The sequence below is a fragment of the Malania oleifera genome, chromosome 9 (assembly GCF_029873635.1).
Source record: "Malania oleifera isolate guangnan ecotype guangnan chromosome 9, ASM2987363v1, whole genome shotgun sequence".
NCBI lineage: Eukaryota > Viridiplantae > Streptophyta > Magnoliopsida > Santalales > Ximeniaceae > Malania > Malania oleifera.
In genome coordinates this window covers 43,707,199-43,719,294 of record NC_080425.1, presented here as the reverse complement: position 1 = coordinate 43,719,294, position 12,096 = coordinate 43,707,199, and the positions used below count along the sequence as shown (strand labels likewise).

Below are 12,096 nucleotides of genomic sequence, written 5' to 3'. Positions count from 1 at the left end.
CCTCCTTGCTTTTCTTTGCAAAAACAAGCTACATCAACTCTTCAAAACTGGATTCGGTGAACAAAAAAGTGTATCTAGTTCTAGATTCTCTTTCCTGCTTTACTCCAAAGTAGAACATCAGAAAACCACATTAATTATAGAAAGGAAAAAGATAAGCCACCACCATCCAAACAATATATAAACAGACAAAATGCATGTGAAAATAGGAGCTGTTTTGCAACTCCATGTGTGGTCTGTTGTGAGTAATGCAAGTCTTAATGTGTCATATTTTGTTTTAGCTGGTTGCAGAAGTCTTGATTGGCCTTTAGCTTACTTAAGGTTCCCATTGAATGGTAATCTAGGAAGCACAGATACCAGCATGTGACACAGATATGACACGATACAGACACGCCAATATGCTGATTTTGTAAAAACAAGCATACAACATGACACAGATACATTACTTAATTAAAAAAAATACATATTTAGGCATTTTTTCCTTTCAAATGAAAAATATCGATGTAGAGGCATCATTCATGCTCAATTATGAATTGCATAATCATTAGCTGTTCTTGGAAGCCATAACAGTCATAGAATATGCACTAATTCAGTACACTCTAATCTCAAGAAAATAAGCAATTAAACAAATGAAAACAAACTAATATTCTAATACTTAGTAACTAATACCGTATTATGATCCATTTATCAAGTTAACTAAGTCAAGCACCTAGAAACTAAGCAAGAGAGCAGTGACAGCGACAGCAGTCCAAGCATAGTTTTCAAACCCAGACCAGACCAGTTGGGCTGATTGGGTTCAATAAGAACTGGCCACCAATCCATCTGGTCAGCCTTATAGAACGGGTTTTCATGCGAACAAGGGTTGATCTGGCGAACCCAGCCCAAACTGAACAAAACCAATCTGAGCCAGAGTCGAAAGCAGGTGAACCGACCTCTTTCTTTAAAGAGAGAAAATAGAACTGTGAAGAAATGTGATGGTATTAGGACTCGAACCCAGGATCTATTGTTGCAATCATACACCAAGGGGGGATGTTTATGTGTGGAATTACTTTTATATAACATACTCAACAGAACCTAAAAGGCCACTACAGTTTTCAAATATTATTGTGTTCTTGACTAAAAAGTACAGGGTACAAATATAAACTTAAATAAATTTTTTATAACATAATACAAAATTTTATTTAGATGGCTGTCAGAATTTACTTTTTCATTTTTTCTCTAATTTGCTGACATATGTGGTTTTAATCAAACATTTTTATAAAATATTTTATATGTAATTGTATACTTTTACTTTATAATAATATTTATTACATTGAATATTTATAAATACGCATAAAAATATAAATTAATATACATTTATATCATACTGACCTCAACGGTTCGACCACCGATTTGGCCAACTTGGGAGCTTTACTGGGTTAGATACCGATCTGGGTTTTAAAACCATGGTTCCACATTTCCATAGTTCTATACTATGATAACAATATTAATATTCATACAACAATAACAAGCTTTAAGTCCTACTAGGTGAGGATGGCTACATGAATCCTTCTCCGCCACTTCACCCGATTGAATGTAGCTTCCTCTATTAGATTAAGGGCTATTAAATTTCCCTCACTACCTCATTTTAAGTTATTTTAGGCCTAACCCTACACCTTTACATGTCAGACACAATAACTAAACTCACTCCTTCTCATAGGTGCTCTACTAGACCTACGTTTCTAATGGGCCCCATGGTGGACAAAGTCTTAAAGATCCCTTGCAAGTTCCAAATAGGCCAATCACAAGGTCAATAGCTAAGAAGATCAAGGAAGCAATACAAGGATTGGTGCAATCTACTTGGGCAGAGTTTGCAAATTTATCAAGCAATACCCCAACATTCAAGATGGGTTTGAAAGAAGAAGAACCGACTTTAATCCATGTGAAAGCTACAGAGGGGGGCGGCATAGCCTAGTGGTTTAGTGTAGACTCTTTATTTCATTAAGTATAGGCATGTGGACCTATTTTATGTTTCTATGGTTGTAAGCGTTTGGGCCTATTTAATTTATTAGGTGGGCTTCTTTTGTTAGTTATAGGCATGTAGTTTAGGGTGTTTTGGGCTTGAGATGTTCAGCCCATGTCTTTTAATTGTTGTAGGCCTTAGTTGGCCCTAGGGTTTCATGGACGGGTTTAAAAACAGACTTGCAGCCGCATTCTACACAAGTTGAGCGTGAATGAAGTTTTCTTCATAGAGAATTTTCATTTTTCTCTACTTGTTCTTGAATGAACTAAGAACCTATCAAAGGCCAAACCTTTGTGGCGTTCTCACCGAATCTAGGTTCTTGAAACGAGATTTCGACGGGTCTAGATCATCTTGACTTAATTCTTGGCATTCTTGGGTAGGTTTTCAATTTATTTGTGGGTTTAAGGAATTCCAATCTCACAGGTTCACATCAATTTCAAATGCTCAAACCATCTAAGCCGCCCCTCCCTTATCTTGTTTTCTACAAGTTTTATGTCATTATTGTGGTATATGCTTGTTCCCCTTAGTGTATCTTTCAATGTTATACCACTCATCCACCTTAATATTCGCATTTCGACAATTTTTATTTTGTGTACATGTTTTTAGATGTCCAACATTCCGAACCATAAGGAATAGCATGTCTTATAAAACTTTCTTTTTAATTTTAAGGGTATTTTCCAATACACAACATGTCTAACACTCTTCCATTTTACCTAACCTATTTTAATTCTATGTATTACGTCTTCTTCAGTTTCCCCTTCTACTAGCATAAGAAATCCAAGATATTGAAATTTATTAGTGCTATTAATTTCTTGATTATCAAGTTTAATATTCTCTCCATTACTTCTCCTTATGTTACTGAAATTACATTTCATATAATCTATTTTATTCCTACTTACCCTAAAACCTTTAGACTCTAAAGCAGTTTTCCAAATTTTTAGCTTAGTTTCCACTCCACTTCTACTTTCATCAATCAACACAATGTCATCTGCAAACAATATATACCAAGAAATCTCTTTTTGGATATTCCTAGTAATTGCATCCATCACTAAAGTAAAAGGATAAGGACTCCTTGATGTACACCTATTGTGATTGGAAAATCTCTAGATTCCCCTCCTATAGTCCTAACGCTTGTCACTACTCCATCATGCATATCCTTAATGACCTCAATATATCTACTACATACACCCTTCATTACTAAGACCTGCCAAAAACTTCCCTAGGTACTCTATCAATACCATCATCCATAAATTTTAAAAAACAAAACAAAACAAAAAACGAATATACAAAAAATTGGCAGCCCTCCTTTTAACTTTTGATTTTTGAACACTGAAATATTAACATCAACTTTGTATTTAACCAAAACATCATTTTTTTCTTGGGCAGTTCAGTTACGAACTAGTAAACGTGACAAACGTGAAGAGGAGGCCTGGGACATTGAGCAAAGAAGAGCCATCAAGCCTTCATGAGAGAAGAGGCTGGCAGGATGGGCTCACGAGGACTTGTGCCTTGTGGTTCTGGAGGATCCAGCTACAGGAAACCAGAAAGGGGCCTTGAGCCTTTGGCGGAAAGCCAAGATCGCAATCAGTGAAGGATGAGATGTCCTGCAAAGAAGGCTAGGGGGCTGGGACAGGTTTGAATGCTGGAGAATGGGGTTGCAAGTGCTGCTAGGGTGTGAGACTTCTAGTTGTTCGATGAAGGTGCACTGGAACTGTCCGTCTCTTCTGTTTTATCTGACTCTTTTTCTTCTTTTTTTTCCTCTTTTTTTTTGGTTTTGTATACAGTGGCTAGAGAAGCTAAAAACAGCTCAAATGTGTCCCATGCTTGTGTATCCCATGTCTGGACATGTCTGAACATGTCCAAAATTAATTTCTGACGCATGTCGTACATGTATCCAATCGAGTCGGGGCTGTTTCCATGGAGACAAACACTTCCCTTTTGAACTGAAATAACCAGTGAACTTCTCTGATAAGCTCTCAGAAGATTTGGGAAAGTAGAAAATGATTAAATGAATCATCATGTAGTTTTTAACTTTATAAAATATTATGATCAGCCAGAACAAAAAGAAAGAAAATACAATAATACAAAACAAGAGAAAAAAAAAAAATCTGTAACTATCAGAAAATAAGGAACAACCTGACAACCAGAAGCCCTGAAGGAACTGAAATCATGACATCCAACAAGAACTTTGCATGCTCTCTGTATGAAATTAAATGATAAATAAATGCTTTGCCAAGAACAGTCGAGGCATAAAACTAGACCTGGTAAACATAATTAGTTCAAAGTAATAATTAACCTGCATGGCAAGAAGATCTAGCTCCTCAGTCACATGCCATGCCCGTTCCTTCTCAAAGGCTGACAAAGGCTCTGGCCCAGAAAGCAAGCGATAGAAATATCTAAAGGAAAATCTCTATCATCATAATTCAAAATCTTATCCAGAGGGCAAGTTAATGAAAATACAAACAAACCCAGTGGTAAAAAATAATTAAATTTTAAGCTATTATCTGTTTTGCGTATATTGACCACTTTTTGGAAGTCAGGGGTGTAGGCTAACCAAATATGCATCTGATATTCGATCCAAAGTTGAATGGCATTCAGCTGAAAACCCTACTTGAAATTGATTAATATAACTCAAAACTAGGAAAACTATATAGTCTTGCCACAATATAGCAATCACTTATGTTAAAACACCACCGTACTAGGCAGAATATTAGCTAGAAGCAATCTAGGTGCGTATATTAGAAATGAAAATACAAGAGACGCCATGTTTTAAGATAATCATATACATGTTTTAATTTATGTGCTGATATACATAGCTCATTGTTATAATGAGCTCTACCAACATTATCAGAATTTGTTGATACCTACGTCCGCTCTTGAGCTTTGTATCTAGCATGAAAATCTGCTGGAACACACCGAACATCAATCACCATCATGTCACCTTCCCTCTGCCACAAATCAAACCCAGAAATGTATTAACTTCCGTATCTTTGAAGCAAGAACACATGAGTGATGAAAAGGATAAGAATACAAAGATCTAAAAGAAGCCATGATGGCATGCAAATTGGGCAATGATTTTAATAATGAAGTTCCAATAGTTCTGAAAACCTATCCATAACCAAATGTTTATATCAAACTACATCGAGTGATTTCTCCCTGAAAACTGATTCACACCTGAAAATGCAAGTTTATATTATAATCCATCAAGTGATTTCTCGCTTGTCCAGCTGTATAAACTAAGGAGCCATGGTATCAGTGACAAAAATTATGGAAAAGAAAACCAGAAACAAAAACTAAACACAAGACACAGAAAATTGAAACTATCAACTTGTTTAGTTAATATTCCCAAAACTAAAACAAACTAAAAACCTAAATGAATGTTAAATAAAAATAAGAATTAAACGAAATATGTTGAAAATAATAATAACTGAAAAAAATACAAACTCGAAAATATTATGATAAAAAATAAAAACTAATTATAATTATTTACTTAATTTTTATATTTTTAAACCCACTTTTTAGTGCTCCAAGAACAATCCTATTTCATATAACAATTGAAAATTTGTAAAATATTTTCTGAATGACCTTTTTTTTTCAGTTTTTTAGAAAACTTATTGACATTTCTTTTAATTATATTTTAAATTCACATGGTCATTTCATTTCAATTTGTTTATTAAAAATTGTGTATATAGTGATTTAATCCACAAAAGTTGAATACAATGATTTAATCCACAAAAGTGAATTTCTGATTCCTAAAGTACTGCCGCAACAGCTTGCTACAACAATAAAGTCTGCTTCACAATTTTTGCCAAAACAGCTGAAAATAGAGAGTAGAAAAAGGAAACTAGAAATACAAACAAACGCCCCTGTTTCTTCACTGTATTGCAATAAAAAAAGAAAACACAACCAAACAGCCCCTAAGCACCTAACTTCTGCAGTCACAATTTTTTGACCAGTTCAGCAACCAATCAACTCATTTGACACTATATCATCCAAATGCTGTAAGCATGCATTTACATCAAACCCATGCCACACTCAGCTATGTTCAACACCTAACACTATTTAGCATACATCAAACTAACAATCAAGATTTAACTAGCACAGCTAAATCCTGCAGAGGTGAAATTGAAGCTGTTGACACTTATTCTTGTACGGGCTAACTTCAGACCCAATTGCCCCATACCGGGGAACCAACCAACTTTTGTTGGTCTCAGAGGTCAAATTTGGGCTACCTTTAGCAAATTGTGCTCAAGGTCTTAAATTTCAAATTCAACTAAAATTTTGAAGCTCTAAAAGTATGGAAATTTTGATTTCGATGTCAATTTCAATTTTGATTTGAAATAACAATGGAAATTAACAGTCCTGTAGCGGTTACATAATGATCGCAGTCCATAATGGCTGCTACAGCTGTGGTTTTTCTTTCCACCGATTTTGCTGTGTGTGACGGTATCGGTAACTCAAAAAACCGTTACGTAACTAACAGTCGCAGCCATTATTTAAACCATGTCCCTTTGACAAGAATGGCTAGTTGCCTCCTCATTTTCCATTCCTTATCGTGTTAGCCCTTCCATGATGTTGGAAAGCAAAATGGTAAAAAATAGCAACAAAGAAAACAGGTATTTATGCAAGCATCCTCATTTCCATGGTTAAACATTGAATGCCATTTGATGCCTTTGTTTGGGTAACCTTATTTTCCATACTAGTGCCATCCATTTTTTTGTGAAACACAGGGTTACGTATACACAGAAAATTTAAAAAAAAAAAAAAAAGAAAAGAAAAGAAAACAAGAACACTTTGATTTACATGGTTCAGCACTGTGCCATCCACGGAGTCTGCGCTAATGAAAACTGCCTCATGGTTTCAACCCTTGTTATGTGAGTGTGAGTGCATGTGCGTGCAAGTGTATATTGCACAGACAGCAAGGAGGCATGAAACCTCCCACTTGTTTACAAACTTCATGTGAATAACCGTTCTACATGTGTTAACCAAAACTCAACACATCTAATTTAGCTGAGTAGTCATTTTGCATACCTCTAGACATGAAAACAGACCAAGAAAGATATTCTGTTGCAGGTGTTTTATCCACTTGGATAATGATAAAAATAAATATAACCAGAATGCTTTCCAAAGTAGAGTCCAAATACAATGCCAACAAAAGTACACTCAAACATAATGCTGATTTCAATCAAAGTTGTTAACAATGTTAATGAATGTCTAGAAAGCAAGATAACCTAAGAAGCATTAAACAAAAAATTGAAGCAAATATACTGAAAATGAAATAAGGATTATGTGTGCACTGGGGCACCAATCCCCATAGTTCACCAGCTACACATATGGCAAAGCTCATAGAAACCTCACCTGTAAATAATGATTCACAGCTCTTCTAACCACTATAGGTTCATGAGGCGGCAACTGCATTTTAACAAAAGTCAAAGCTTTCAGCCGGTATCTCAAATATTACATAAGTAATTCAATAGATATACCAATTATAATTGTTAATCCACCATTAATTTTTTAAATAAATATAGTGTAATACGCATACTAAATATATAAATTAAATACCTAATATAAAATCATGATTACAAACATAACATGAGTTCTACTTATAGTTAAATGAGTAAATGACGGTGAATCCTTAACCTACACCATTCTTTGCAGAAAATTCTGCGCTGCAGCCATTGAGATATTCACTACTTCAGATGATGGGGAACTTGCATAAATACAAGGATCAAATGAAGCTAAAAGCGGGTTGAGGTGAAGGCTACCCTTGAAGGACTGAATTTGACATAAATTTTTTTTTTTGGGATAAAAGACAATTTCATTAAAGCAATAAACAAAGTACTTAATAGAGGACAAGCAGTCACTCCTGTACACTCAAAAGATACAAAAAACTAAAAACTACTGAAGGAACCAGGAAAAACAGTACAAGTATCAATTACAAGAGCACTGCCCTCCAGTCTCTCATGAAGTTGGACAGTGGCAATCCCCGAAAAAAATTCAAGAGAGTACACTCAAAGGGATGCAAGGAAAGTCGCTCCATCCCAAAGTAACTGTGCATAGGTTGAGCAACCTTTAAAAATCCTAGCGTTCCTCTCAATCCACAGGGTCCAAAGGATGGAAAAGACAGCCGCAAACCAAAGAGTTCTTCCATTTCTGTTCTTTATATAACCCCAGAAGTTGACCAATAACAAGTCTCCCGCCTTTCTTGGGGCCACCCACCGCTCCTCCGCAAGAGAAAGAGGGCATTCCAAAGCTCCGATGCAACTCTGCAGGGCACAAGAAGATGGGCATTTGTTTTGTTGCTTGCATAACACATGAAGCACATGTTAGGACTGAAATCTTTATGAGGCCTTCTCCTCTAAAGCAAATCCTGCTTGACAATCCTTTCCAAGATCACGGTCTAACCAAAAGCCTGAGTCTTTCCAGGGACCTTAGCCCACCAAAGAATGTGGTTCCAAGGAAAAGGGTTGGGGGAGGGATGTTTTAAAAGGTGAGATAGAAAGGATCTAGAAGTGAAAGTACCCAAGTAATCACCCTCCGACACTTTTCCGTCCTCATGAGTGGTAAGAACATGATGGTCCAATAAAGAAAGAACAATAATGATATTTTCAACCTCTCTTTTATTGAGATTCCTAAAGAAATGGAAATCCCAAGAAGGACCACCCCATAAGAAATCAAGGAGCTGATAAGAATGTTATGAAGCAATGAAATCTTGAATGAACAAGGAAATTTCAACTCCAACTAAGACCCCCCCTCCCCACCAAACTTTTTTGTCATTACCCATTTTAAACCGGATAACAGGAAAGAACAGACAAGCTACCAGGGACATGAATTTCCAGGGATAGTTGTGAGAGGAAATGCCACTGCATCTTGTCTCCCACCCATTTCCATTTAATCCCATTCTTGCTCTTAATCACCTTATGTGGTCATGCCATAGAGAGTCAACTTCCAGACAGAACCTTCAAAGCCACTTGCCTATGAGGAAGATGTTTTTGGATACCACATTCCCAATGCCCAAACCCCCCTCAGACTTACATCAGCTGACCACATCCCAGCTAACTAGATGGTCTGCCCTAACCTTCCAAAGAATTTGATAAAATTATTACAGAAGCTCATAATCAATTACTAATTCTTCTTTCCTTTGCTGGTTATTTTGAAACAATACTAACAAGGCTTGATAGCTGGATAGTTAATACACTGAAACTGAACAATATATATACATGTATGCTGTTTTATACTTCCATGTGACTACATGTCATTATTTGCAGGAATGCACAAAACTTCTATGTATGCTTTTTGATTCTAAAATAATGCATGAATTGAGTGGGGAGTAACGGCTACTTTCAAGTAAATAAATAACTGTTTAAGTGGTTGTATTCATGATAAGTTATTGATAATTTCGTAGTATGAGTTATGACATTGCCTAGTATGTACCATGACCTCAATTCCCTATCTTATTACATGTTTGAGCATATTCTATACTTGACTAAAATAATAATAGTGTGACATGATTGATCGCAATGAAATATTTTGTGCATACTTTTTTTTGAATTTTCAATTACAAAGCACATAATTAATATTAGCTGCATAAAGATAATTAAAACAATCACTATGAATTTGGGTTGATTCCTTTTTTGTTATTTGTTTAATACACACACACGAGGGGCTGATTACAGAAAAGTATCATGTTAATTCTTATTTTGGATATACAAATAATTTTATTAGAGAGGGAGAGAGAGAGAGAGAAAGAGAGAAGAAGAAGAAGAAGAAGAAGAAGAGGAAGAAGAAGAGTGTAACAAGAAAAAATAAGGAAAATATGGAGGATAAGGTATCCTCCTGATACAACAGAAAAAATAACAAACAAGAAAACCAGAGAACAAAGATTGCAGAACAGCTCTACTCTGCAAAGCAACCCAGTCTCACTACAGATCTGACAGAGGTAAATACCGAAAGCGAGAAAGAACACTCTACTCCAAACCAAGTAAAGAGGAGTATCCAAGTTCTTAAATATTCTGGCATTTCTCTCAAACCAAATACTTCATAAAAAGCCAAGAGAAATGACAATGTGAGAAAAAATGTAAACAGGTATCTGCACTTTAAAAACAGAGAACACATCAAGTGAAAAAACTTGTTAGGTCCCCATTTCTGAAGCGTGTCATCGGTATTAATCTTTTCCAACATCGCTGTCGAAAAAAAGGCCATAACCTTAGAAGGGCCTTTGGCAAGTGAAAGAATGAGGGGCAAAAGGAGTAGTATTAGGAGCATGAGTCAAATGAGAGAGGAAGAATTTACAAGAAAATTCCCCACAAGAATTTAATCTCCACACACTTCTGTCACTCCCCAATTGGAGCTGAACAGAATGAAGCTTATTGTCATGTTATTAATCATATTTTATTGAACCATGCTTATAGAAGAGGCATATAAATGTAATATTTGGTGACTTCACCCATAAAATGCATCAGCAGACTTGCCTGAGTCAGAATGAGGAACAGTCTAAGACATCTCATGACAAGACCATAGAATAAGTGAATAATCAGGTTAACATGAGATCTAGACTCCTCAACCTGACTGCCAAAACAAGTTAGGAAATAGTTTCAGACAACTCACTAACTAAACAGACAAAAATGCTAGAACTACAGAAAGTTCTAAATAAATAAAGGAAAATTCCATACTTTTAAGGCATAAAAATTTTTGTAGAAATCAAAACTTTAAACCTCATGTGTATGATATGCTTTTGATATAATTTTCTATTAATCCTAAAATTCCGCACTTTTGAATCCTACAAATTTTAGTTGAAATCAAAATCTAAATCTCACCTATATGATTTGATATAATTTTCCATTAATCCTTTGATGATGGAGGACCACCAATGCAGAACGTTAGATGCACTTATTGTATCTACAGGTTTAGAAATTAGGAATTTTTATTTTAGTCCGGAATGGTTATTCATAATTTTACTTAATTAGGGTTATTTTGTGCATTTTAAGTATTTTGGGACTATATTTGGTAGTTATTTGTTTCAGTTGCAATGTTGGGTGTATACGTACTTTCATTGGGTACAAAACTAAACAGTTATCCCTCTCTTACATGCGGTGCTTTCCCTCTCCTTCTCTCTTCATTCTCCTCACTTCTTCTACTTCTTCTTCTTCTTCTTCCCTCCCCTCCTTTATTTCTCCCTTACGGCTGTTTATGCTTCAGCCTTACTGCTGCTGCTTCATTCTTCCTCTCTTTTTATTCTTTCTGCTCCTCTCCCTTAATTCCCCCTGCCTCAATTTGGTATTACAGCAAACCCCAATCACCCACAATCGTCCTTCGTTATCATCTGTAACTGATCCACCATGAATGTTCTATCCAACAATTTCCATTGAATAATCATCCAAAATTTCGAACCACAACCACAAAACTATAGCAATTCACTTGCACAGGCTTCAGGTGCTGCAACAACAAAGTTCTCATAGAGTTTGCAAAAGCAGATTCAAACACTGCAACACAAAAAGTTTCCACAAAATTACAGTCATGCCTCTACCCTAAAATTTCATCAGCATCTGACCCGGGAGCTGCCACACACTGGCTAAATATTTTCAGGTCACCCTTGAAAATCCCTGAAGTCCTGGTATTTTTCTCTTCACACCACCACCACCACTGCAACTTACAGAATCAAAGAAATCAGTTCCAACAACAAGATTTGGATTTTTCTTGAGATTTTGAAGTTGTTTGATAGAACACTGTTTGATTGTGCTTGGTTCACTTCTTGACTTATATTTTGCAAAATATTATGCTGTCATTGTACCATTGAAATTTTGGAGTGAGGGCCTGCACTGCCTACACCGTATTTCAGTTTATTAGTGGAGTTACTTTGGACCATCTGCAAAAAATTGAACTATCAGAAAAATCTCTTGAGACTACTAAGTCAGCATAGGTCCTTTCATTGTCACCACATGAGCTTACTTACACTACTCGACTCCACACAAATTGATTTAGTGTTATTTATCTGCTGGCACTTGTTTGTATTTAAATTAAATTGGCCCATATTTGCTCTCCAGTTGGGAAAAAAAATGATGAGTCAGTTCCACATATCTAATTCCTACTTAGTTCGC

The 12,096-nt window shown here is 35.8% G+C and overlaps 1 protein-coding gene across 2 annotated transcripts in view; it reads right to left on the bottom strand.

The window, feature by feature from the left end:
* LOC131164798 (uncharacterized) overlaps window positions 1-12,096 on the bottom strand; it is a 38,051-nt gene that overhangs the window by 11,016 nt on the left and 14,939 nt on the right. For both annotated transcript variants that reach the window (XM_058122256.1, XM_058122257.1), the window contains 4 exons: window positions 7,358-7,411; window positions 4,868-4,947; window positions 4,296-4,395; window positions 4,136-4,198 (listed from right to left, as the gene is read on the bottom strand). In XM_058122256.1, the coding sequence (XP_057978239.1) occupies window positions 4,136-4,198; window positions 4,296-4,395; window positions 4,868-4,947; window positions 7,358-7,411 (297 nt within the window). The remainder of the gene's footprint in view (window positions 1-4,135; window positions 4,199-4,295; window positions 4,396-4,867; window positions 4,948-7,357; window positions 7,412-12,096) is intronic.